The sequence below is a fragment of the Microtus oregoni genome, unplaced genomic scaffold (genome assembly GCF_018167655.1).
Source record: "Microtus oregoni isolate MIOR12 unplaced genomic scaffold, Mior012 000001F_ref0000356, whole genome shotgun sequence".
NCBI lineage: Eukaryota > Metazoa > Chordata > Mammalia > Rodentia > Cricetidae > Microtus > Microtus oregoni.
Window position 1 is genome coordinate 94,007,197 of NW_024543060.1, and position 27,918 is coordinate 94,035,114.

The 27,918-nt window shown below is 47.1% G+C and overlaps 2 protein-coding genes across 2 annotated transcripts in view; one reads left to right on the top strand and one right to left on the bottom strand.

Moving 5' to 3' along the window:
• Positions 1–27,918, bottom strand: part of Syn3 (synapsin III) — a 399,638-nt gene that overhangs the window by 219,956 nt on the left and 151,764 nt on the right. The gene's annotated exons all lie outside the window — the stretch shown is intronic.
• Positions 1–27,918, top strand: part of Timp3 (TIMP metallopeptidase inhibitor 3) — a 48,366-nt gene that overhangs the window by 10,224 nt on the left and 10,224 nt on the right. The window contains exon 2 of the mRNA XM_041673962.1: positions 27,418–27,500. Coding sequence (XP_041529896.1) covers positions 27,418–27,500 — 83 coding nt within the window. The remainder of the gene's footprint in view (positions 1–27,417; positions 27,501–27,918) is intronic.

A 27,918-nucleotide genomic window follows, 5' to 3' on the forward strand; every position in this document is an offset into this window, starting at 1 on the left:
ACCCTAAATAGTTTACATTCCCCTGGGTCTCACTCTGAGAAGCTTCATAGCAATAGGTCCCAAGCAGAGAGAAATCCTCGTCCATCCTGAGGCAGGGGCATGGAGGGTCACCCATACTATTTAAAGCTTTCTCACAGTAGATACATTATAAAAAGAAAGAAGGAAGTGATAGTCCATTTAATCCTGTATTTACCTAATGTACCCAAAGTACAATCACCTTACCACGTAATCAATTTTCAAATGACTTCCGAGATTTCCCAGTTTTTCAGTGAATGCTTTAATATGCACTGTGTGTTTTATGTTCAGCACATATCAATTGCAAGTGGCTGCACTTCAGCTATTCTAGCAGCTGCCCCTGGATAGGGACCATCATAGCAGCCAAGGTACTGTTAGAATACAAGGTGTCTTTTTCCCTGCCTCCCTTGATTGGCAGGTTGCATGCAGGGATGCAGAATTCAGGGTGCACTTGAGCTAACTACAGAGGCTACTGATTCAACTCTGGGGCCATGAAGGTCTTAGGGTAGGAAACTCATGTCCTGTCTGATCATTTAGAAGCTCTATGACCCACTTCTTGCATTTGACTAATGAGGAAACTAGGTCAATAGAGGTGGAACAATTTAGCTTTAGAGACAGATCTGGAATAAAAGCGATATTTGACAATATTAATGTATCAATTCATTTTCATTTGCTAAGATTTCCTCATGCTTTATCACTTTTTACCACCCTGAGAAGTTGGGACTTTTATTCCTGTGCTGCAGAGGAGGACACTGGAGCCAGAAGAGTTAATCATCAAAGCCACAGCTGTTCTAATAACCACATACTTATGCGTATAAATTCTATTGTTAGCTGTAAACTAACATGTTCAGAATTAATATTGCTGTCATCATTATCCCACTTTACAGATGGGAATACTGAGGCTGGGCAAGGCTGGATAGATACCTTTGCTAATCCTGAAAATCATGAAAGACACTTCCACAATTTTGAACCAGTTTTGAAGGAAGCTTTAATTAAATAATGGTCAGGAAGATGAACTCTGGTGAGGTCCATCCCTGGGTTCTCAGGGAATGGCTGAGTCCTGTTTTAGCAAAGCTCACGATTCACTGCATTTCCCATTATGTCCAATCAGGGGCAAGCATACATCCTGATGTGTTTCCTGCCTACGTACCTCCTACCTGTATCCAACCATGTACATCGGGTGTAGTTGACCCAAACAAACTCATTTAGGGGATTGAAAACACATGGCTGGTTAGTTCCCCAGAACAATGGCTCTCAGCTTTCCAGGAAGTCACTTTGGGCAAGTGGGGCTTACAGGTTAATTTTAGCCCTTACTTACATTTTGATACTCGGTCACATTGCTGTGTGTTTAACTACTCCATCCTCCAGTTGTGCTGTTCTTGGTTCATACATCCCCCCCTCCTCCCGAGCTCTAGGGACAAGAAGAACAGGGGGTTGGGATTGGGGGGAGGAATCTGACTTCCTGGACTGTTTGAAGGGCACAGGCAAAGCAGGTACCTCTGCTTGACTGGTTCCCCAGGTTGCCTGGGCTCAGGGAGACCAAATGTGTGGCCAAGTTCAGCAGGGTGGGAAGCACACTTCTCCATCCCGCCTGTGCTGTTGGGGCAGTTGGGTGAGGTCAGCATATCAAGTTGGAAGGTATGTGTCTAATTGCAGAGGGGGAGGTGGAATGGATTAACACTCCTGAAATAGACGTCGGAAAGCTAAGAATAGCCCTGCTGCCTGGAAATCGCTTGGTATTCCTGACTATAGGCCATCATACTCAGTAGCTGCTCAATAAATGTGGGTGAACTACAGGAACACTCAAATACTAAAACTGGACCATTGTAGGGGTATTATGACAGTAACACTGTGCTCTGTATTAAACAAAGAAGAAGTTCTGCCCAGGATTATCTGGGTTTCTTGCAGGCTGAAACTCTTCGCTAACCAATTCTACTTGCTAACTTTGGTTGTCATTAGATTTAATTTTTCATAACAGTTTCACTTCGGACACCATGCAAATCAAGTTCACTGTGCTTTTGGCCTTGCTTCTGGCAGCTCCAGCTACCCTTCAAGATTGAAAACAGGAGACTGTCTTTCCTTCCCCAGCCCCTCCCTGCAAGTTATCAAGAGTTTGGGCTGGGTGTGGTAGCACACACCTGCAATCCTAGCACTCAGGAGGGTGAGGTAGGAGGATCGTGAGTTCCAGACCAACCTGAACTACACAGTGAGTTCCAGCCTGGGTTGCATATTAAGATCCCTGCTGTCCCTGCTCCCCCAAAGACTTTGCTGTTCTACGAGCAGTTTGCAGAATCCAGTTCCTTGTAGCTTCCTAATGTCCCATCAGACCGGGAGCAGCCTCTGAAGCTCTAGGACCCTTCCTGAAACCAACCCGCTGTCTGACTCAGAAGAGTGGAGGTGGCCGTTCAGGCAGAACTCCAACTCTCTTTGTAGGTCATCATGTAAGCAGTGTGGACAGGAGCAGACAAGATTTCCTGAGCTGTGGGAAGCTTTAAATCAACCCTGTTTCCCAAGGTGTTTCTCAACCCCAGCAAGATTCTTTGGAAAGCTGTTTTATTCTGCTGCCTCCTGGGAGATGCACATGATCATTAGCATAGTAAAGGTCCCGAGAAGTCCTGCTGCAGGATAACCAGCTGTGTTTAAGCCAGTAATCCAGAAACCACCTGGTCAAGGTACTGAGGTTTCCCAAGGGCGCTGCCCAGGTGAAGATTCACAAGGTTAACTTTGCGCTCTTGCCTGCCTTGAGGTTAAGTGGCTGATCACTTTCACCTCACGTATTGCAAGGGAAGTAGCTCATATGGGGTTGCTGCGTGAAGAAAAAGGCTGCAAGCTTTGTGAATGGTGGTCTTGGAAGGTCAGGAAAGCCAGAAACAAAAGGGACAAGGGAATGGTGGCCACTGAGTTTAAGACTTGCTCGGCTGGGTTTGGGGCACACGTTAGGTTTTTAAATTAGCATGTTGGCCAGCTTTCCATCACTGTGACAGGATATGTGAACTAATCAACTAAGGAAAATTATTTACTTTGTCTCACAGCTTCAGAGGGTTTAGTTCACAGTCACTTGGCTCTGTTGCTTTGGGTCTCCGGCAACAAAGTAAGGATATCATGGTGAAAAAGTGTGGGTCAGAAGAGGCCTGTTTACTTCCTAGTGACTGGAGAGAAAAAAAAAAAAGAGAGAGAGAGAGAAAGCAAGAGATGAACACCCCAATACCTTCAAGGGTTGCACTCTAAGAACTTAAGGTCTCCCTTCAGATCCACATTTCTTAAGGTTCCATAACCTTCCAATAGTGTGGACTGAGGGATAAGCTTTTAACACATAGGTGTGTGTGTGTGTGTGTGTGCGCGTGTGAATGCGTGTGCGTGTGAATGTACATGTGTGTGTATAGGGAGCTGCTCCAGATCCAAGATATAGAAACTAGTAAATTTCTTAGATTTGCAGGCTTGATGGGAGAACAGTGTAGTTGGGAGAGGAGAGGTCCAGGGTTCAAGTCCTGGGAGGAGAAGGTTATGAGTATCAGAGGGGCTTACAGTTGTGGTACCTCCCTGGGCCCTTAATCTTGTGGCCATGATCCTATTACAGACAGGAGTACGTGTGGAAATCTGATTGTATGATAATACAATTTACAAGAATTTTAGACATTCTCCCCAAGGATGTTTATAATCATGACAGCATTTGTCTTAGAGAATTGAGCAGCGATTGTGTGAAGATTAAACAGCTCCAAATAAAACAAAACAACCTCAAAGGAACCTAACTTTATCCAAAGTTATCTTGGAGTAAATGGCTCTGATGCTCTGGTTGAGAGGCCTTGAGATGGGCAGTTAGGATTCAGGCACCGAGAGCATGGCTCACACCACAGCAAGGCTGGGCATTTTAACATGTGAGTACATTCATGCTTGAGCCCTGAGAACTTTAGTGGGTTAAATAGAGTGGTATGGAAAAGGGGTCAATGCCACAAGCCTGGCTCTGTCCCCACTGCTGTGTTACTCTGCATAAGTTACCTCCCCTTAGTGCAGTTAATAGTAAGTCTGAGTGCCTGAGTGTTGACTATTAAGATTCTGACTTTTTACTCAGGAGACGAAAGCAGGGTAGGGCACACAACAGCCGGAAGAGGCTGGGAATTTGTCCATTTTATGCTCTCAGGGCCTGGGTTGGCCCTTAGCTCCTATACATTAACTTGGGGCAGGGGTGCAGGCAAGTGAGCTGTGGGCAGGACTGGAGCTCACAGGAACTGGGCTAGGACAGCATGGGTCAGGCAGGCAACAGGTTCCAATCTAGTGGGTCACTGGGCACCATGCTTTTCTTCCCCTCTTTCCTTCCTAATTTCCTGTCCCCTCCTCCTCTGACACAGTTATAAATAACCTCCAGGCTGGTCTCTGGGCTGAGTATAGGTGATCCAGGGGAAAGTGAGGGGACTGGGGGACAGGGCAGAGCTGAATCTTGCCACTTAGTCAGGGGGTCACGGGGTTTCCGGTTGCTCAGGGGAATTTTGGTTTCTCATTTTTTCCCACTACTGAGTGAGGGAGTAAAAGCAGACATGATCTGTGCTGGCACCAGGAGGCCTGGCCTCCTGAGCTGGTGCTGGGTTACACAGGGAAGAGCTGCCTCTCTGCTTGCTGCAGGTCTCCCTGCCAAGGGGCTGGATGGAAGCTTGAAAAAGGAGGCATCTCGGGACACACAGAGGAGAGGGGGCCAAGCCTGTCAGGAGCTGAGGGCTTCTGCCCCACCCTAGCCTGGTCTCTGCACGTGCAGAAGCTGTTCCTCACTTCCTGCCTTCTTCCTCAGCCACCAGGCACAGTGAGACTGCTAGAGGGAGGTGGGGGCATCTCTCATCCAGCTGTCTCCCATTTGGCTGGGTGTATGTGTCGAAGGCCCTGCTAACACACAAATGAAGATTTCCTGAACATCTATTATGTTCTAGGCAAAGCGCTGAAGTCTTTATGAAGATATTGCTGTCACCCTGTATTCCAGAGGTCCAGCCTGTCCCCTGTGGTATGGGTCTGGCTGCCTCCCTCCCCAGTTCCATCTTGGACAACTATGCAGGCATGAGCAAGGCATCTCTATTTGGGTGTGTCTCTTGATTCCAAACATGCAGGACATGCAAGGTTTCTGTGGGAGAGAAGGCATTGACTTCCTTGTACTGTATTTTTGCCTGACTTCCCCTTCTATTCATGCCCAAGGGAACTGTTGGCCACTATGATTATTTTCTACAGAATTTCTCTTCCCATATGGTTTTCTAGAAGAACTATCAGCCTGATTTCTGGCCCCTACCCACAGTCCAAAGAAATCAGGGCCTTGAAAGCATCTTTTCATGTGATATGTAATATACTGGCTTCAGCTGGCTCCAATGCCCAAGGCCATTGCTACTTTATCTGGGGATGACCACAGGCCATCTCTCTGCCATTTTCTCCTGTCTCCTCTGAGCCTGTGACCTTGTCTCTGCCTAACAACCCTCTTTCCCAATGCTCTGGCACCATATGGGAGCCTGGCACACCATAGCCTATAGTCAGAGACCAACAGACTCCCAGTTCATTGACTTTTTTTTTCTGTTAAATCTGGTGTACTTATTGGATAGGGTCAACTCTTCAAGGTCAGCTGAGTTCAGTCTTGGAATTTCTGGATTCCATAATACGCCTCTTTCCCCCATGACAAAGGCTCAGAAAAAACATTTCCAGAACCTGGCTACTTCCAGGAACCAGGGAGCTCCAGAAGCTAAGGTGAGGTCCAGGGCCTGGGACACATTCTGGGGTGGAGGAATGGGAAGACCACACCCACATATACTTGTTCTTGGAAGCAGGGAATAAGGGGACTGCTAAGTTGAGCACTGGCTAAAGAACAAAGCCAGATACTCAATGTTGTCAGTACTGATTTCATAGGTGATAAAGGTAAGGAAGCAAGATGTTATTAATCTGCTTCAAGGTTCCTGGGCCAACCTGGCCAATCTGAGAAATCCAGGGGGCGCCATGCTCTTCCAATGCATCTCCGTCCTAAAGAATATCCCATTCGACGCTCAGGATCTTCCCAGTGCAGACATAAACATGTGTGGAAGTGCCGCTCAACCCGTTCACATACATGCTCACTAGGCATTAATAATAGCAATAAAGAAGAGTCCTGCCTGGGTGCTCTCCTGCTGATTGGGAGAGAGATAGTGAAGGATGCAGGAAGAGGAGCTGGAATGAGAGATACTTGGGGTTGAACCCCAATGCTGCCTTTTATCACTGGGAGAGTAAAGTGAAGTCCGAGCTTTAGTTCTGCCAGTGACAAGATGGGAAGGGTTCCGTTCATAATCCAGGACTGGCTGGTGGGAAGGTAGGTAAGATATGACATTCATGACCATGGGCCTCAACAAAGGTTGAGCTGAAGCTGCATCTGAGGAGTGTGCCCCTTACTTTCCAAAGAAGGTATGTGTTCTCTTCTGGTCATTAAGGCCTTCTCAGTGCACTAATGGTACCAATAAATGTCACAGATAGTTACCACAGCCCTGGTGAAGGTAGACTTTAAGAATACATTTCTAGAGGCAAGATCAAAAAAGGGCAGATGGTGGGTACAGAATGTAAGATTCGGTGCTCCGGGATTCTCTGGTTCTGAAGTCACAGAAGCAAAAATTCGTAAGGGAAACAATGCCTCAGGTTGAAACCGCTTTCCTGAGGTCAATAGCTAGTTGGGGAGGAAGGGAGGCAACTTCCTGTGGTTAGATTCCTTCCTGGGCCTTTACTACTGTTACATATAGCACTTCTAGGTACGGCATCCCCGTCAGTGGAGAGATACTTTTAGGGACTCATAGAGGAGAGCCTCAGATGGCCCCTGATACTCACTATCTCCCACTGCCGACTTCTGCACCTGCAAAAAACCCTAGGTCCCCTCCCACCTGCCCACCTTCCTCCCACTTCTCAACTGTTAGCTCATGCCAGGTGCTGATGGCTATTGGGGGTTTCCAGATAATGTCTCGGGACTTGGCAAAGCTGTAACGGGAATCCTGGTACTTGGTGTTTTTCATACTCATGGATATGGATCTCACCTTCACAGGAAGCTGATAACAAAAGTATAGCCAACTTGGAAAGTCATCCTGGTGCTGTGTATCCAGGGCTCTGGAAATGTGTATATTCTTTAACAAAAAATTGTGTTTCTAGAAGTTCGGTCCAAAGAAATAATTGGGCAATGCCTAAATGTCTCTTGCAGGGAAATTTCTTAACTATGTATTGTTAACAAGTGGGCTGCCAAAGAGCCAGAAAATAGCCTGAGGTAGTTCCTCTATTTAATCAACACAGGAATAGCCTTGGGCACATTTTGAATAATAGAAGCTGGTTTGTAATAATAATGAAAGATAGGAATATGGATATAGATGCTTAGAGAAAAGGCAGAATGTCTGTTTTGCAAAACATCAATACTGTTTATTCTTAGGGTGTGTAGTTTTGGATGACTGTCATTTTGGCCCACATTTTCCGGAAAATGAAATTTCCTAGCAGTGACATATCACTTTCATAATCAGATAAAAGAACAATGGAGGGAAAGCAAAGCCTCTGTGGATCTCTGTGTGTATGGGGGGGGGGTCGAGGACTCCATGGTGGGTGGAAGCCAGTACAGCCTACTTTCTGGGGTGCTCCTTAGAGCTCTTGGGAGGGGGGCTCTCAGACCTTATGTTTCCTGAGAGCTCTGATGACTTCTACGGAGCTGAAGACCGTGTGGCTCTGTCCACAGGACCTTCCACAGGAGACTTCCAAATGGAATAGTTCTGTGGGGGCTGTAGGGGGCTGGTTTCCTCTGCTTCTCTTCTAAATGGGCCAGATCTGTGACTGGGAGTTTGTCAAAAGAGAGGCAGGGAAACCAGGCTCTGGAGTGCAATAGAAGTAGCCAGGATCCTGTGGATTGGCCCAAAGCTAGCCCAGGCCTAGAGGAGGGCAGTCTGGGAAAGGGTGAGCACCTGCCATCAGGGACAGCTTGGGGAGGAAGGAGAGCATCTCGGAGAAGCATGAGGGACGTTGAGGGCTGGGCTCTGGGTAGACAGCACGGTGACTGACTGACTAGGGCCAGAGAAAACTTGGCAAACTCTCAAAGGGCTAGTGAGAGGCCACTTGGGAGCTGGGCGGGAACTCTGGATTCCCACGAGAAGACCAGGGCTGGCCATTAGAGAATCCCCACTGTCACTGGCCTCAACCTAAGAGCCCCACCTCCACACCTATACGGGTGAAGGTCCTCTGTGTACAATACACACGCACACACACACGCACACACACACACACACACACAGAGAGAGAGAGAGAGAGAGAGAGAGAGAGAGAGAGAGAGAGAGAGAGAGGCAGGCAGTGGCACTCTTTGTCTTATCAAGTCAACACAAAGGGCAGCAAAATGCTCTTGAACCCTTTTCAGAATGTATGTACCACCTGCCTCCAATGGAGCCAGTGCCTTCTTCATTGACGTTGGGACACACTATTATATTTTTATTTTTTGTTGAGCAGCTTAAATTGAGCAGTTGGGTGTAGGCGGAGTCGGGTATCATGCAAGAAAGCTTTGTGTTGGATAGGACTGGACTTACATTAGCCATCACTAGATCCCTGCTTGGAGTGAGTGTACCTGGGAATCACAGGCTGGGGGAACTGATCTTTAAGGTGGAGGATATATGTTTATATACCTGCATACTGCACAATACACAGTATGCATTATAATAAAAACATTTTTAGGAATAGCTAGGTTCAGATTGGCCGGGGGCATGTAGGACACAAAGTCTGCTTTCATTGGTTGAATGGGGTATTAACATGGCCCCCTTCACAAAAGATATCTACATCCATTTCCTCTATTCTCATTTAGGGACCAGTGTTGCAGGCGATTGCCTTTGTGATTGAGCAAAGAGAAGAGAGGGCAGCTTGCCTTCGCCCTGAAAGGGATGCTCCCTGTACGCTCAGCATACTAAAACCGTCCACTACAGGCAGAGGGTTTTATGAGTGGAGGATCAGGAAGGCAGAAAGGAACTTTGTTTGGGAAGGTGGCCTCTTGCTGTGACTTTGTGACATAAATGAATAGGCTCCTGGTGGCCCCCAATCTCTCCTGGGATGTTGCCTCAGACTCTGAAATAACAAAAGGGGTCCTGTGGCACCCACAAGGAATATCAAATACAGCCTTTCCTTCAGGCTTGTCACCAGCTGACTAGTGTGGGTGAGAGACAGAGGCTGCAGGTAGGGGACTTGGAAGGCAGGAGTGAGTTTTGGGGACCTGAGAAGCTGTGTTAAATGATCTGTCAGCTACTCTGAGTGTCACCTGAGATGTCTACAGAGAGGTCAGCTGATGTGAGCCAAGGACCCACTGATTTGGATTCAGAGACTACTAAATGACTCGTTTAAAGACAGGAGATAGGGTCTAGGTCCAGGTAAAACAATCAGATAGGATGCCAGGGTACATGAATGTGTTCATGTGCATATAAACATTTAGGTATGTATATTTATGAGTATACACAGACATTAACATATATGATGTCTATCACAGAGTTGTTTACAAAACTATCTAGCAAGCTCTTGGGGCTACATTATATGAATGCATGTGTTTGGGTGGAAAGAAAACAGATCACCAACAAATATGTTCTATATGATTCCTTCAGAGGTGAAACCATTTCTGCACATGTGCAAGCATGGGCCAGTCCCAGCAAAAAGTTTTGAAGGTACCCTGCAAATGCCAAGTCTTAGTAGGTATGCTGTTTTTATTGTGCTGTTTTCTTCTGCAGTTACATCATTGTACAAAAGAAACAATACAAGAAAACAAGAAGCAGACTGGAAAGCTGGGAGGGAGAGAGTGTGGATCAACAGCTACTGTAGAAAAAAACAGATACCTCCAATCCCATTTTGCTAAATGTTGGGGAATCTCAGTATCCCTGTTGCAGAGATAATAGACGATTCAAATCCCGAGAAACTAACAGGTTTTTTTGTTTGACACGAGCTAGTGCATACAGGTCATCTGATTAATGACTGTCTTCCAGCATTTTAGATAATATAAGATTTTAGAGGAATGAAGCTTGTATAGTGTTGGGCTCTGCAAATATTTGCTAAGCACCAAGGTGTCTGCCCCTGAGCCCCAGCCTCGGGAGGTGTGAATGGGTGAGTGATCCGAGCACAGTTTTCTAACTCCTTTCCCCTTCCATGCGTGACAGACAGCTCTAAGACACTGCTGTCACATCCATTCATTCCACTTGTGGGAACCTAGCAACGCTCCAGCATGCAAGCCAGCACTCCATACCCCCCCATGGAAAGAGAAGCATGAAACCCATGATGCTGGGGTGGGCTTCCCTAGGGTGCTGGGTTCTCTAGGTCATTCTCCTTCTAGGGGGCACTCTGAAATCGCAGACCCTCAGCTAACCTGATCTCCAGCTCCCCTGTGCTTTCTTCCTAGTCCCGAAGGGGAGGTCAGCTGGGGAGGTGAGCTCGTGCCACGCACTTAGCAAATGGTGTCTCATCGGCATCAGCCTTGCCACATTGCTGGGTGTTAGCTTACCCCGGTCCAGCACTACCAGCAAAAGCAGAGCCAGGCATAGCCTCACCCAAAGCTCCCTGTTTAAATATGTGGATTCATCTGGACCGGGACAGCTGCATCAGGCGGAGTCGGCCACCCTACCCTGTTTCCTTGAAATCCATCCGTACAGGAGCACGGCTCCAGCTAGCCTGGTGCCAGGCCCTGCAAGCTCCTACTTGTACAAATGGATTTTCAAACATGTGGCCATCTGTACTCTGCCTGTGCCTCTGCCTTTCTAGCAGAAATCTCCTAAGAGGGTTCCAATGACCCTAGAAGGTGGGGAGGGAAAAGGTGGTGATGATGGCTATTAATTTCCTTGTTTCACTCCAGGCCTCGGCAATCCATTCTCCAAAAGAGTAGCCAGAGCAAGCTGTTAAAATGTCAGCTTTTTTAAAGCTCTCCACTGGCTTCACAACTCCTTAACAGGTTCTAGAAGGTTCTATGGGATCCGATTTCTGTCTCCTTGGCTCTTTTGCATTATGGAGGAACTATGTCTACCCCAGCCATTCTCTATCTCCCTTTCCCCTTTAAAACCTGGTATTGTATTGGACATTTGTTCATTTGTTCTGTCTCTTCTACCATAGTAAGTGGCAGGAATGTAGAGATCTCACTTCTTAGACAATTCCTGGAACTCTGAGCCTGACTAAAATGCATGAAATCCATGTTTTGACAGAAGGGTGAAGTTGGGACTCAGATGGATCAAGTGTCTTGTCTTGGGTCCTCAGCAGGGGAGGGAGGTGGTGCTAGGCCCACACTTAGCTCCGATGTTTAAGTATCTGAGTGGGTAAAAAGCCAAGCAGGAGAATTCTAACACAGCCATTTAGGGGCAGACCGCCTTTGAGTCAGCATTCTTTGTGGACTGGAAGCAGATCTTGCAGACATCCCAGACAGACTCCGGGAGATTCTGCCACCTGTTGACTGCTGCCTCAGAATCTGAAGCACCCATTTCTGCTTCTCTATGGGAGCTTTCTAGACCACAAGCAGTACCATTTCAACTCACAGACTTTAAGAACATTGCTTCCCAGCTGAGGAAGCAGAGATGAGAAGTGACTTGCCTGTGGTGACCTCAAGAGTTAGAAGTCCCAGGCGGCAGAATCAAGGTTACTTGGATTTATCTGGGAGTCCAGGGTCTCCGGGCTGGACCTGGGAGAAGCAGCATTTTCCTCACGCTACATTTTCCTTCTCCATGTTTGGTGCACCAGCATACTAGATTTAATGCTGGCACCAGCAGAGGGGAGTGGTGCTGGCACTGAGAGGCACTGGGCATCCTGGGGGAGTCAGTCCCTTGAGGAAACTCAAGGGGTAGAGGGAGGACAAAAATAGCATCTTTGGGGCAACTGGCCCTTACCTTCCCACTGCTCTAAGGGTAGCCTTGAGGGTTGAAGAAGACCATGATCTCACTCCCTAAAGTAGACTTAAACTTAAATGAAACAAGTCACAAGTCACCAAGCCGACCCCTCCAAATATACTGCTAAAAGGGGCCATGGACAAAACAGGATCTGCTAAATTCAGCCAGGCAACTCTCAGTAGTCTGTCTAGCCACATGGTTGACCTCGGTCTTCAGCCAGAGAGGCAGGAACTAAATTGAACATTAATCTGAAGCTACCTTTGATCTGAGCCAGCCTTTCATGTTCATGCCTGGTGGATCTAAGCATGACACCCTCTCTTACTTTTCCTTTTGGTGCCCAAAGACGTCTGTAATTGTTACCAATCAGTGGATGGAGCAAGGAAACATGTTCCCCTTTTGCCCAGCTGGTTCCCAGTTGGCACTTCATTATGACTAAGATAAAGTTGGGGTGGGGAGTGAAGTCTGGCCCTCAGGCCTTCAGTTTTTCATTTGCACCCCTATGCAGGCTTGCCAAATGCGCCCGTTAGCCAGCATCTTCATAGCCGCAAGGCCACTGGCCTCCTGATTCAGAAAGAGTGGTCCCGCTTTCCCTCAGACCCTAATTGGTCTGGGTCTGGCCTTCGCCTCCCACAGAATGCTGGCCACTGGCTGTTCCTTCCTCCAGCCAGAACAATGCCTGGCTCTAGCGACTGACCCTGGCCCAAGCAGGCCTGCCAAGACATGGCTTTCAGGCCTAACTTCGTACATCAAGATTGGCTTCCCACACCCACAACCTTGTTGGAAGGCAGGTTTTGAAAGGGCTAACCACGCACTAACATACTGTTTTGGATCCACTCAAATGCTCCGTACTTCCAGGAAGGACCAGGATGCCACCTGGAAGACTTGAATCACAAGTTAGCATTTGTGTCCATGTTTCCCCTCTCTCCTCTTGCTGGGCTTTTCTGCGCTGTCCACTTGGATGGGTACCAGTCAACGTCCCTTGCTTCCACCTGACCTGAAATCAAAATGTGCTGGCCCAGAGTAAGTGGGGCAACCACCGTTCCAAGAGGGGGGAGGTTTGCAGCCAGGCTGTGAGCCTGCAATGCCCCATATGGGGCTCCACTAGCTCTCTGCATTTTCTTTTCTCTCTCTCTTTTTTTAGAACTTGTTGGTTCTCTTGCTTACTGCCCTCTAGCTTCTTCAAGGCCTTGGGAAGGGCAGGCTCTTCCAAAATAATCAATGCCGCTGTTTCCGTTATGACCTGCATCTCAGTGCTCACAGCCCAATACGGTGTGAATTCACACCTCCGTTTTCTTTTTTCTTTTTCTAATTGAAAATAGATTCTTCTCTCATACAATACATCCTGACCACAGTTTCCCCTCTTTTCACTACTCCCTGCTTCCCTCACCCACTTCCCCTCTCCCCCAAATCCACCCCCCTGTACTTCCTCTTCAGAAAAGACAGCCAAACAGGATAAAACAAGATAAAATAAGACAAAGTCCTCATATAGAGGCTGGACAAGGCACCCCAATAGGAAGAAAAGAGTCCCAAGAGCAGGAAACCAGTCAGAGATATATTGGCTCTTTTATATCCCACAGTTAGGGGTCCCACAAAAACACCAAGCTAACAGCTATAACACATATAACAGAGGACCTGGTGCAGACTAATGCAGGTCCTGAGCTTGCTGTTTTAGTCTCTGTGAGCCCATGTGAGCCCTGCTTAGTTGATTTGGAGGGTCATGTTCTCCTGGTGTCTTCCATCCCCTCTGATTCCCTACTATCTTTCCCTCTCCCCCTCTTCCACGGGGTTCCTGGAGCTCCAAGGAGAGGGGTCTGATGGAGACCTTCAATTTAGACTCTTTCCAACTAATATCTGCACCCACTCCCATCTCTTGCCTCTGCACATCTCCATTTTTAGTAGGTAAAATGGGTAAGGTAGTTTGTCTGAGAGAAGGTGTGTAGTCATAGCTGCTTGGGAAGTGGAATCAGGCAGACCTCAAGTTCAAGATCAGTTGAAGTTATATGACAAAACCCGGTCTCAAACTGAAATGATTTTTTTTAAGGGGCTGGGGATACAGCTTCATGGTAAAGAATGTGTCTACCATAGGCAAGTCCCTAGATTCAATTCCCGATAACACACACACACACACACACACACACACACACACACAAAGTAGTTATAAAAGTTGGAATTCAGGTTCAACACAGGTTCTAGGTTATATAAAATACATATGTCCGAAATACTTGATCTCTACACTGCATGCACCTCACACAGTAAGAGGGGCTGCTAAACCTCCAACAGGAAATATCTGGAGATTCCTGGAAGCTACCAATCTTCCTCCTCTTCTCCTTCTCCCCCTTCACTTTTTTTGTCTTCTTAGCACAGATTGGGTGTAGGTACTTGGGAGTAGATAAACAAATTCAAGGACTTTCTACCAGAAAACACCAGAGACAACTGCGCCCCTGCCCCCATTTGTATATTTGTCTCACTGAGCCTGGAATCCTGCTGTTTCCAGTGTCCAGCCTGTAGAGCCAGTTAGGCCCTGGTCCTCCAGTGCATGCATACCCCTCTGCCCCAGATCTCCAGGCCTAGGACCCTGTTACACACCCCCTCTGCTCCAGCTATGCAGGCCCAGGACCCCCAGTGCACAGCTCCCCCTTTCCAGTTCTCCCAGCAGATTCTGCAAGGTGTTTCCTGAGGATCCTGTTGGGGTGCTCTGCTGGCACTGAGAGAATCCACTAGAACATTGGGAGCTGCTACCCGCAGCAGTGTTTTGTTTATATTTTACTCTAAAAAAATCCCAACCAAAGGCACAGGGGTGGGGAGATAGGGAAATGAGGACAAGAAGTATCCACAGAATGAGACTCATTTAATCTTCCTTGTCGTTCATAAATAGAAAGTTCCAAGGCAAGGATGTGAGTAAAGCCAGCTCCTGGCTGTTGGAGGAAAACAAAAACTGAGATTCCTATGACCCTGTTGCATCCATTGTCCCTCAAGAGGAGAGGCTGAGGCTGTGCTGAAGGGAGCTCACTCCTGTTTTCTCTGAAGGGCTCAAGGAGTATGGCAAATAAGCCACCCAGACTGTGCTGCTTTTCTGGGAGAGGTGATTAGTAATGGTTGTCCCCCTGCCATTCCACAAGGGAACCAGAAGGGCCTGAGGTGAGCTTTTAGCATCACTCCAATCAGACTGAGTCCTTCCCAGCAGAGTTTCTGGCAGCATCGTGACCAGTCTGCAGAGTGCTTACTGCTCATTAGCAAATGGTCTCTGTCACTCTGAATGGCAGAGGGACCCAGTGAGCTGATTAGGGACACTCCGTATTTACTTCTACCCAAGTTTCTGTATAAAACCTTGAAGATAAGATCAAACACATTCCTATGACTTTAATGTTCAGAAATGAGGTTCTAGAGGATGTAGACAATGATGAAATGAAAGTAGAACCAAAGGAAAATGCCCAAATGAGAAAATTCAAAGGGACAATAAAATAGGCTCGGTCCCTAAGATAGTAAGTGACAGTGGAGTGTAGCCTTTCCAACTTGTTATTTGTGTAGAATGAAGGGCTATGGAAAGATATTGGTAGGCAAAACTCACACAAAAAATGAGTGGAAAACAAAGTGAATGTAGGTCCCAAGTAACCACTACCCCAGGGCTCTTCTGGCCACTCAGAGTTTGTTGTCCTCAAATCCTGTATTTCTACACCCAGCCAAGCAGTTCCTTAGTAGTAACAGCTAAACGCATCCAGTCACATCAGAAGTTAAGATTTACATACATAACAAATTGTTTACACACAAGGTTTTATGTAGACAATGGTAACGCCTTGGGTTGAGTGACAACGTGACTGACAAGCACTCTGAGCAGGGAAGATTCTATCTCTCTCCCCTTGCCATGATAGATGCTGCTCCTCCTCTCCCTCCTCTCATCCCCTCTCCCTGGCAAGTCTACATTCGTCTGCTGCCATGGCAATTAGAGTTGAAGAATACAAGAGAGAAGAGAAGGATGGTGGGAAGACTGGCCAAGAGGAAGACACAGAGAAGGGACCCTTAGAATCTGTGACACCTCTATCCTAACAAAGACTTAGACAAAATGAGAAGACTCTTCTGATAAGTGTATGCCTATGAGGTCAGCTAGTTAGAAAGTTACCACGGGGAGATAATACGATAGTCAAAACATGGGACAGCCTGACCCAGGTCATAGATGCCATACGCTGTACAGATAACTCTGGGATGGGCATGGCAAAGAAAGTTAAAGGAGTTTATACTTAGTGACCCCCAAGTTCTATCCATCCTTTGAAATGTGCCCTGCTCACTGGTGTCCAAAGAGGCACTTCTGAAAGGTTAAGTAAGTGTGGCCCAAAGATGATAAACAGGGACTTTAGAGTCAGGTCACCTGGACTGTCATGCTGGGTCCCCCACTTCCTCATTAGATGAGAATCCCTTATTCCCATAAACCTCAATGCTATGAGATGGTGCTAAGGACAGCACTTACCCTGTGAGGTCTTAATGAGGCTTATTAAAATGGGACAATCCATATAAACAACTCTGCTTTGACTATGACTATGCACAGTATCTGCATATAAATAAGGGCACCTGTTGTAACTGATAACAAAGTGTTGAATAAGGGCTATGCTCAAAGCCAGCAGATTTCTCATCATTAGGGAAGGTTGCCAAGAGTCTCCAGGCTCCAGTGAGTCACTGGTGTTTTAGGTCAATGTTAGGTCACATGTGTTCAGCTGCTGTACTCCTATTGTTTATTGTGGAAGAGCATGAGTGTGGTATTGGAAATGTGTCCTTCTTTGCTGTGTTGTTGCACTTGGGAACATCTATATGCAGTGGTTAAGGGTGGTTCAGGAGTAGCTTAAGCCCCCTTTGTAATATCACTTCGCGTGGACAGGAAGAGTCGGAAGCTATGGGTCACGTGTGGTCATGTAGGTCACTTAGGCGAAATACCGTATGACTTCAGCTATGCAGTGAAGGTGCATGGGAGAAGTGATGTGTGCTTTGCATATTTTGAGGGTGCTCTATGCTGTGGCAGTTGCCGAAGGAGTCGAGATCCTACTGCCCAACAATAAGGTGTGGTCAGAATTGTGCTCAGATGATCATGTTAGCCCTCTTTCAGAGTGCATTTGTACTATAACTAATTGGGACAAATCCACTCTGTACAGCTCACAAATCCAGGTACCATTTCTAGAAGCTAGAATGAATCCACATGCGCTCCTCCAGTTTGCAGTAGAGAGTTCTGAGACACGGCAAGGGTTTGAAGAGGCCGATTCTCCCACAAAGTTCTCAGTAGCAATGGCTTACTTAAATCCTTCCCTGGTCAGTCTTGGAAGTCTCTCCTCATTCTTCACGTCTGATGCATCTGACCTTTTGGTTGAGCACTCCATGTTTGCTGATTGTTGAGTCATAGAAAAGGGGTGAGCTCTGTGGCTGGGCACATCTGTATATAATTTCTAGTTGTATGACCTCTGACAAGTCCCTCAACTCCCCTGAGTCTTGGTTCTTTCTGTATCCAATGGAGAAGGAGTATGTATGTCATCTGTAGGTGTGTGTCTTGCACACTGTTGTATTTCACCATCAGACACAGTGTCTGGCAGGTGCGTAGTAGACCATTAGATAGACCATCAGATATTCATATTTATATTATATTTATGTACTTATTTATACAGGAGATATTTACTGAATGCATAGAGATTCAGGTGCTGTGGGTCCTGTAGAGAGGATAGTCATGGACTATACAGTCTTTTCTCTATCACGGACCCTTGTCCTCCTCAGTTACACTGACCAGGCCAACAAAGATTGCTCAAAAATACCAAAACTATGGTGGGAGCTGGTTTTATAATTCTGTCATTATCCACCATGACCAGAAGAGGTGGCAATTAGCATTCTTTACATATATTTTGTTTAAAATAGGTGGGACTTGAAGAGGCACTCGGAGCTTATCTCAGAGAAACATTCCTGCACACCCTTGATGATAGCTATTTCTGATTAACACACTTAAGAGTTTTTCTCATGCCTGTTCTACCTGACTATTCATCACCACCTGGATATAGGGACTGTGAGCTGGTGGGCCAGGACCAGTATCACCTGTTTCCAGTGGGATCCGCCTAGCTGTTTCCATTTACTATTCACAACCATGCTGGCTTGTTATAAAGCTGGGAGAAGCTCTGATGATTAGAGAAGCTACCCAAAGGACATGTTAAAGTCACACCAGGGTTTCTTGACATCTGTGCTATACAAATATACTGCAGAAACAGAGCAGACATTGCTGAATTCTCAAACCAAGTAATGCCTCCTGCCTCTCCCAGTGCCTTCTGGGAACAGAATTGCTGTCTGCAGGTCTGGTGTGCAGAGGGGAGGTCCCTTGGCTTAATGGTGGTGCAGTTCCTAGACCTCTCCCAGCATCCCTCAGCTCTTCTAGCAAACAAAATCCCAATTAGGAGAAAAAATCAAATGCTATAGACAGCTCCTGAGACGCTGCCAGCTGTTCTGCTCTCACAAACGACCCGACCTGAAAGCTCAATGCTCTGAGAACCGTTGGAGGGCACGGTATTTTTCTGGGCACTGCTTCAAAGGGGCTGTGGTTGAAGACCAGGCTGCTATTCTGGTGGCCGCTTGTGTGGGATAAAGTTTCCCATGGGCCCATGGGGAGGGGCTGGAGCCCAGGAGGGAGGGTGGGGGTGGTCCAAGCCCCCCTTGCCAAGTGTGAACCAATGGCAAAGAGCAATGGGCAGTTCTGAACCCTGAGTGCGTCTGAGCTTGGCAGAAATCAGTGTGCACCCTAGACACGTCTTCTCTGTCCATAGCACAGATGACCAACCAAACACCCAAGGCAAACCCACTTTAGAAGGTTAAGGGGTTTGAGTTGGGCGAGGGCACTGGAGTTGCGGGGAGCTGTATTAAACCCTAACTTTGAACCTCAACAATGGAACGCAAACTGGAAGGAGCTCATTGTGGATTTGATACAAAGAGGGGCATGTAATACCCAAACTAGTTTCTTGGGGTTTCTCAAGGCTTTTTGAGAGATAAGGCTCCCCTGGGAGTACATGTTCTAAAAGATGCCTTTCCTTGATGGATCAACAGTCACCGGGGAAATCAGTCTCATTGCAGGCTGTGTTTTCTGTTACTCTGTAGGCTAGGATCTCTAGTCTATAGGTATATCTGCCTTTACTTACTCCTCCCCTCCACCAACAGACCCATTCCTTTGTGGTTCTAGGGACTTCTCAGATGAAAACTGGAACAGGATGCCCTTCTAGCCTGGGGTTCTGTTCTGTAATCTCCTACTTCCTCTTTCTTGTCTTATAAGACAGAAAGAAAGTTCCTGAAGGTAGGAGCCTTGTCCACCTGCTTATTGCCAGATCTCTAAGGCATGCTGTTGGATCATAGTGCTTTATATGTTTCTGAATAAATCCTGACCAACGAACAGATCAATCTCAAGGGCTTGTCATAGGCGGAAGAGAAAGAGGGGAAAGGGCAGAAAAGAGGAACACACTTTGGAAATGAGCAGAAAAACGTGATGGAATGTCACCCAAAGGGGCAGCTGAACTCAGGTCTCCTCCCTGTCAAGAGGGCTGCAAGGGAATCAGCAGTGGCAGTCCTGGAACATTCAGTGGGAGCTTCCTTTAGGTTCCTGAGCCCGAGTCTCTCATGTCTCCCTTGGTTTGGGTGCAGGCTTCCATAGAGATAGCAGGTTGACTGAGCCCCACTCCCTCCATAACAGCATCCCCTGGCTCACTTCTCTTGAAGTGTGAATCTTCCCTGTTTGGGACCAGGGTCTCTTCTTGGGCTCTCAGACCACATTTCACACACTTCCTTCTTGTCTAAGTAGCTCTTAGGAACGGGGACCCCTGCCCCTCTTCTCCAGGAGGCCAAACGGGAAAAATAATCCTGTGTTTTTCTCTTACCTTACAGTCCCTCTCCAAGTCTCATTCATTCCACGAATGTTTTTGAGAACCTGCTGCTTTGCAGGCTTGATGCCAAGTGCTGACACTCCAGGTTGTCCCTGACATCTGGTTACTAGGGATGCTGCTGAGTTCCCAAAGAACTGATCACATACGAGCAACTAGCCAGAAGGAAAGAGGGAATTGGAATAAAAGAGAGTATATGGGAATAGCTTTGCCTAAGGAGACAGGAGGCTTCAGCATTTCAGTTGAGGAGACTGATGTGTAGGTAGGGACATGGAAAGAAAGTAGAAGCCCAAGTGGCATCTTACGGTGCTTTGCAAACCTACATCACAGAAATACCATGTACCTTCTCAGATATGAGGTCCTTGCTCCCAGCTAAGTCAACTCTACATTCAGGAATCAGTCATCCATAACGACTTTTGCCCTGTCCCTGGCCAAATGATGCATATCTTTCTCCCAAATTGCCAGTGGCCCAGGAAACAATTAAGGGGGACTGCTTTTAAAAGCAATTGGATTAGAAATTAAACGCATTAATCCCAAATCTGAGAAGATGCCTGCGGCCAGGAACCCTTGCTTTTTGCCTCTCAGAGTTTCACACCGAGGTCATTTCAGGAAAAAGGGAGCATTTTGGAGGTTTTGCTTTCTGTTCCTTTTGGGTGGCCTCCAAGTTTCAGGCAGCCTGACCTGTGGACCTGGATTCTCTCACCTTCCTTCCATGGCCCCTTTATTTCATGCACATACAGCGTCACCAGGAGCTATTTCCTGGTTCCTGGCTAAAGCAGATTACACAGTGCATATAAGGCAAGACCCTGCACAAACCCTCCCTTTCCATAGAAGCCCCCAAGAACTGAGGACTGAGCATCCCCAGGTCGAGGTTGCCTAGGGACCTCAGAGCACAAAGAGGGTACCAGCCATGGAGTACTAAGCCCTGGGAGCTCTGGGGTGGGGAGGTTTTTAATGGCATTCCCTGAGAAGGAACTGGACTGAAATGATTTGCAGCTTTCCAGATTTTTAGAGAGTGTGTGGATTGGGTTTATTTTTAGCCCCAGGCATTCATTCTTGCCAAAAAAAAAAAAAAAAAACCCTGCTTAAATAAAACCAAGATTAATATTTTTACTTAACGGAAAGAGTTAGTCAGGACAGTCTTTGAACTGGAGTCTGCTTATCTTGATGAGGAGTGCAGTAATAACGTCTGGCCTTGGCTTCAACATCAACAAAAAGGGCCTTTGAAACTGACTAGGAAGCGGCCTGGGGAACCAGGAGAGGATACAGGAAGTGCCTGTTTGGGGGAGTTCATGAGGGAGGGGTGTCTTCCTGGAAAGTGGGAAGAAGGCCCTGGTTTTTACTAGGGGCCAGCTGCAAGTTTGCCTCATTCCCAGCCAGTTCCTCCCCCTCCCCCCACCTCCTCTCAAAGTCTGGTCCAAATTTCTGCTTCCTCTGATTTCAGCTGTTCCAAACAAGGTGTCTTCTGCAGGATGGATCCAGAACAGATGTTTCGATGCACCTCCCCCAAGGCAGACTCCACTCCCTTGTGCACTGGCCTTGGTTCCTGTGGTTCCCACCTCTGGCTGTGCTTGCCATACTTTCTTATTATTATGTGTGTCTCCTGCCTCTGGACTTGGAGATCCTAGGGGTCTCATCTATCTCATTACACACCCCACCCCCATACCCCCTACCCCCCACTCCTTTACCCCCGGTCAGGCACAGGCCTCAGTATGGTGGATAGACAGAGGTTTATCTGACTTACCAACTGAGAATTGTCCTTATCCCATTTTGATGTCTCAAAAGCTAAGAAAGACTTGGTTGTCTTAGGCAGCTTACACAAGAGAGCTATTTGTTTAATTTTAAGTCATCCTCTTTCCGTGTGGCATTGTGTATGTGAAAATCACATTGGTTAACTTCATGTATCCAGCCCAAATGTATTAGAAGCCTGTGATGTTTTGGTCTTCCTGAACGTTCTGAGAGGAGCAGCTGATCAAACAAAGCATTTACTTTGGGAGCCCACACTCTACTGGGGAAATATAGGTCAGCAAGCACGTGACCTGAGGGTGCCAAGTGTCAGTCAGGACCCAATAAGGCTAGAGCATGGTGGGGTGAGTGTGGGCTTGAGGAAGGGTGTGCAGGGAGGCATTAGACATTAGAGATGGCACCCATGACCAGGTTGTAACAAACAGGCGATGAAGGGAATATGCATGAGTGAAGCCCGGGTGTCCAACCTTAGCAACTGCAAGGGTAAAGACTGTGGGGTGTGAGTTTGGAGTAGTGGGCTTAGGACTTGACCAGGCTGCCCTTCCCTGAGATGGAGAAGGCCCCCAGAGGCCTGGTTATGGGTGTGGCCTATTACCAGGAGCTTTGTGTTGGACTAAGTGGTACCTCACATGGCTTAGTAGAATCCCAGGTGTGAGTGCCTTAGTATGAGGCCTAAGAGCCACGGAACTCCTGGGTTTGGGGGCTCCAGGTGGGTAGGAATTCACTCACAGGCTGTATAGAAAACCACAGTTGGAAGTTCATGATTGAGAGCACATAGTTGGTTGGACTGAGCCTCTTGGATGTTATGGGTAATTCTGACAAACTGGCTTTGATGAGGTGGGAAGAGAACCCAGGGTCCTATGAGGGGAGGAAGTACCTGTGAGATTGGTAATCATAACCCACTATTTATAAGCTAGGATGGGAAGTGGCTGCATTGACTGAATCGACATGCCTGTGCCTCCTGCTCTTTCAGACTGTGTTGCTAGCGGTCTTCTTGGTCTGAGCTTCTGACTTCAGCCTTTTTAGGGAGATTTTTAGAGTTTGGGTCATGACACCCACAAGACTGAGAACCAGGAAGATGCAGGGGCTTCTAAGTCCCCTTCATCTTCATTCCTGCTGTCTTGTCCTCAAATATGGATACATTAAGGGTCCCTTAAGGAGCAACAGGTTCCTGAGGACCTTGAAAAGGATGAGGGCAAGGGGATGCTATGTATCATCAGGGGAAGGCTTCTGTTTTCCTCTGAAGAACCAAAAAATATTACAAATCTGTAAGTAACTGTCCATCTCCCTGCCCCTGAATCACCTGCTCAGCTCCATGGTTGCAAAGTGTTTTATACATACAAACACATTGTCCTGTGATTGGGAAGCACAGTAAGCTAAATAAGTGATTTACCATTATCTGTTGATGGTGATTATTAGTAGATTCTTGTTATTAATAAGGGAGAGGGGAGGGAGGGAGGGAAAAAAGGAGGGAGGGACAGAGAGACAGAGAGAGAATGAGAGGGGTAGCCTTAAGGTTGATTGAGTTGATGAAGGTTTGTGGGGGACACATCAGACATCCCCTTTCAAGTCCCATTAGGGTTGACAATGGTAATAGAATACAGTTATGAACTATTATGCAAAGATTCAATGGCAGTCTTCTTTCTTGGGGCCACTCTTCATTTTCCTCCACACTGAGAGGCAAAACAGCTCAGTAGGTACCAATAACAGGCATAGGAATTCCCATCCTACAGAGTCACCCCGAAGGGAACACAGTGAAGTATACACAGTCCTTGGCACATAGGGCACAGTCTGTCAATGGGAGTTTCTATCAATATATTCTAGTTCCTTTCTTCACTACGCTTGCAGGTGCAATGCAAAGAGATGCAGGAACTGGTGGGGTGGGTGGGCAGCTGGATGAGCAAGGAATCCCTGCTCTGCCATTCTTGGACAGCTTTACACAGAGTCCTGTCTACCCTGGGGTCCACATTTTCAGAGCCAGCCACTTGGCTCCTAGGAGAGAATAGATGGAGTGGTATAACTTTTGATGGGAGCCTGAGATAGGTGACCCCCATTAACTTAGGCCTTTGTTCCCCAAATTAGCCAGACCAGCAGCCCCACTGCTTATCCTTCCACCCAGTCAGTAGGAAAACCTGTCTTTTAGGTCAGGGAGAGGAAGGTCTTGGTTTGATTGATGGTGGTTGGATTGGTAGAGGAGGGTGGAAGGTTGTGGAGAGAGACATGGGCCGCTCCGGGATATCCTGTCCTTCTCTGAATATGTTGATTCTAGCAGATGTGTGATTCCTAGAGATGCACCAGGGATGTGCTTGCCCTGGAACTATTACTGTTTAAAGTTTGTGCTGCTGAGGTCCCCATTGCTAACGAAAAAGGGTGGGCCATGGGGAGGAAGAAAAGTAACAACCTCACATGCTTGGAAGAGCTGTACTCTGCCTTGGTTTTGCAAACACTGATCAACCTTCCCAAAAGAGATACACTTTTATGACTTCTTTCTCAGGACTCAACATACATTTGTGGATCTGTGAGCCAGTTCCCAAGCACCTATAGCCTGCTCTTTTCCTTTTTGTGGCCTATAGATTGGAACCGGGGCATTCTGGGCAAGTCTTTCTATCATCCTTCTACACCCAAGCCTCTAGTCAGTTTCTTAGAAACTTTGTGTTGAAATATTATCGACTCCTTAATTAACCTCTTCCTATCTCTTTTAATCTCCATGTCTTCAGAAGCAGAGAACTCAGACGACATAGGGAACATCAGAGGTTGAGTCAGGCAGGGCCTCCACCCTCTAGTCTCTGGCAGCACTTATGACCCTCGGCGATTTGTTCTCTGGTGCTAAACTCCACCTTGTCTCCCTACTAGACTGCAGTCTGTGGAAGCAGGAAATTGGGCTTGTATTTCTTGCTATCATCCCTACCAAGCATTCATGCTTCCAGACACCAGCCTAGGCCATGTCCAGGCTGGCTCAGCTGCTGGAGGACATTGGGTGAGTGGCCACTCTCTGGCAGGAATAAAGAGAACCTGTGTCCAGCATGGTCCATCTCAAAGCTGCCATTTGAAAGTGGAGGGAGAGGCTAGATGTAATGTCAGCTCTAAGTCTTCTGTTGCTGTTGAAGTCTTGGACACCCACCAACCTTCTTGTTCCCCATGGTCCCTGCCTCGGCCAGTGGACTGCCTCCAGGGAAGACCTTACTGCCAAATAGGAAAGCACAGAATAACACACATCCAAGTTGCACAGGACAAACTAAAGCAAATGAAGTTATAATAATTCACGAGCCAAATAGGTAGATTTGGGGCTGGCAAGCAATTTGACTTGGAAGGGCTGTGTATCTATTTGGGAGTACAGGATGTTGTTTAATTTTAGTTCCGCTCCAGAGAAAACACTGGTGTGGCCTCTACCCTGGCCATCTCTGCTTCTGCCCCCGTTTCTCTGGAGCACAGATACCACCTTGTTTGGCAGGTGCCACTAGATCACTGTTGGGTTATTTGTAGTGACAAGACTGATGGTAGAGATGCTTCAGCCTGAAGGCCTCATGCACATTAGTTCTGGGTTACCTCAGGTCTGTCTCCCTACCCTTCTCCATGATTTTTACAAGGCTGAGGTATCTGAATGAGTTTTCCTTTTGGCGCAGCCAGGAATCTCTCCTCTACCCTAATGCCATGGAAGGTCGACAGGTCTTAACTGATTGGGCTCTAGGGTAGACAAATACCAAGTGAGGTTCTGGTGGTGGGCTCAGTGCTAGTGGCAGTGAGGAAAGATGCGTGGTACTTGGGGTGGATCACATTCTGTCCTTGGTCCTCATGGCAACTTTCAGACGACTGCTTTCATCACTCCCAATTTATGCATTAGGAAACTAAGGCCAGAGAGATTTAGTAAATTACCTATGGTCACATGGCAACCGTGCTGAGATTTGACTCCATACTGGAGCTTGTCAAGCCCAGGTCTTTATGGTGTTCTTCCAGTAATTATAAGTGTGTCACTTGTAATCAATGTGAGTGGCATTAGATCAAGAAAGAGCTGTAGTGAGGCTGCATAGTAATAGTAGGATTTGAACTCTGATGTAACTCTCTGAGAATAAAAACTCTGTGTTTTCTCTAAACTGTCCCCAGATGAGAAACTTCCAAGCTCAGGCCATTTCAGGGTAAGAAAAGATTTGGCTGATCTTTTGTGCAGAAGCTTCCAGAAGTACCCAGATTTATAGAGCAAACTTGCTTAGGACATTTTATGTCTAAATCAAGGTGAGCTCTTCACAAAGCCAGGAATGGCTAGATGCTGCTATTTAAAGAAATCTCTCTTGCCGTTTTCCTCTTAGGCAAAACCTTACTCCCTGGTTTATCATCTGGGAAAATGAAGCTGCTGAATATTAAGTCAATTCAGTTCCTCAAGAAGGAGAATCAATTGTCAAGTCCAGGTGATCTGCCTTCTGCCCAGCAGCAGGGCTGCCCCAGCATGCCCCTGAGGTTATGGTAGATGAAAGAGTCTCTGGGGGCCTCTGGGAAGATGGCCTTCTGCCTGATACTGATGGTCTTGCAAAATGAGACATGAGAAATGGAGGCAGAGCCTTGAGGGATGTTATTCTGGAACCTTGTCAATGTCTGGCTTGTACAGCAGACCTGGAAAGAGCCACTCACCCCCTCTTAACTTGAACTGCCTCAGCTCTCGAGCTGTTTTTGCTGTGGGATTTGTATTGCTAGGATGGTAAAAAGGTCTAGAAGGGTCATTGATTCATTTAGGTTCTGATTTCATATCTAACCACAAAAGTGTGATCCAAGAAGCTGTAGAGGGATGGGAACTTCGTTCCTCATGAATGTGTTTGTAAGCAAGAAATACAAATATTATGGGATATCTACAATGTGGGTGTGGGGGGAGAATAAGGAATCCAGCAGAAGTGTGTGTGTGTGAGAGAGAGAAAGAGAGAGAGAGAGAGAGAGAGAGAGAGAGAGAGAGAGACCCTTTTACATGTGTAAAGAGTATTCAATTCAACAATCATTTTTTGAATATTTACTCCAAAAGTGGGTTGGAATGAGTTGCATGTTTGCTCTACGTCTGACTGAAGGAGCCTGAGTTTGGAATGTCAATAGCATCTTAGAGCTGAAGAATCAGTAAAAATGCCTCCATTCTGCAGTGCCCTAGCTTCTGCTGCTGCGCTGTCCCCCTGCAGTAGCTCCCACCTTTCACGAGTTCTTAGAATCGAGGGATCTCCCCCACATCTACACCGAGAATGACCCACTTTTTGCAGGTCTCGTTTCCTCATTGATGGCTCTGCGTGGCTGGCATTAAAAACCCCTGAAGACTGCTTAGGAGAGAAAGGCTGTCTTTACAGTCTAGTAGAAACAGAAGGGACTGTCTCTTAACCAATCAAGTCTCACCAAGGAGTGCCAGACCCTGCACAACTGGAGATGGCATACTCTGATTGTAGGAGAAAGTTGAGAAAGTAAATAATGACTAATACTGTTGAGTATAGTAGGTGTGCACCAAGGATGCCTATTGTAGCAGTCCTTCTATTTTTGATGCCAAGGATGATGATTCTAATAGCATTTATCTAAAGGTACATCAAAGGCAAGGATGTGTTTCACCTGCTTTGTTTCACCTAATTGCTCCAGTTCAGAGGATCTGGACTATTGTAAATCCTGTTCTAGGGATGAATCAAAGTTCCCTACTTGTCTTGTCACAATACCCATGAGCAGTGGGGCTGGGATGGGAACCACTCATTAGGTAAGCCCCCTCAGACCTAGACTTGGTTGCAATTCCTTGCTTAGTGGTGGGCCCTGTGGGCAATCAGAATGCTAACTTGGGGTGCTGAGGGAGCAGGAGTTCATCATATCTCTGTGGATGGGCCAGGACATAAAGAACTCCTGGTGAGATAGAGGATCAGGAAGAGTTCTCCTTCCAGGTGTGGCTCAGGCCTTTCTAACCCCCTTCCCTCTCTGTCTTGCTCTCTCTACAGTGATCCGAGCCAAAGTGGTGGGAAAGAAGCTGGTGAAGGAGGGGCCTTTTGGCACACTGGTCTACACCATTAAGCAGATGAAGGTGAGTGACATCATCACTGGCCCCAGGAGAGATCTTGGGGGTTTGCCAGAAGAGTCATGGCCAAGGGAGGCCAAATGGTTGGAACTATAATGTGTGTTGGCTCAGTGTAGCCCCAGGGCGCTGCTGAGGCAGCAGGAAGAGATGGTGGCTGCTTGCTCCAAAGCCAGCACAGGCAGATTCATTCATAGGTCTTTGTAGGGCGGCTGAGCCTTGGAACCAGATGGCAGATAGCTTTGTTACTTGTTGACTGTGAGACCTCAGTACAGTTGCTGCCCTTCTTTGGCCTGTCTAAGACCTACAAGATCATAATCTTGGACCACGTGGTCCCTAAGAACCTTTGTGAGCTGAGTTGTGTTGTATCCACAGAGCCAGCCCTGTCACTAAGGTTACATGTTAGGTGTCCTTTCCTCCAGTCTTC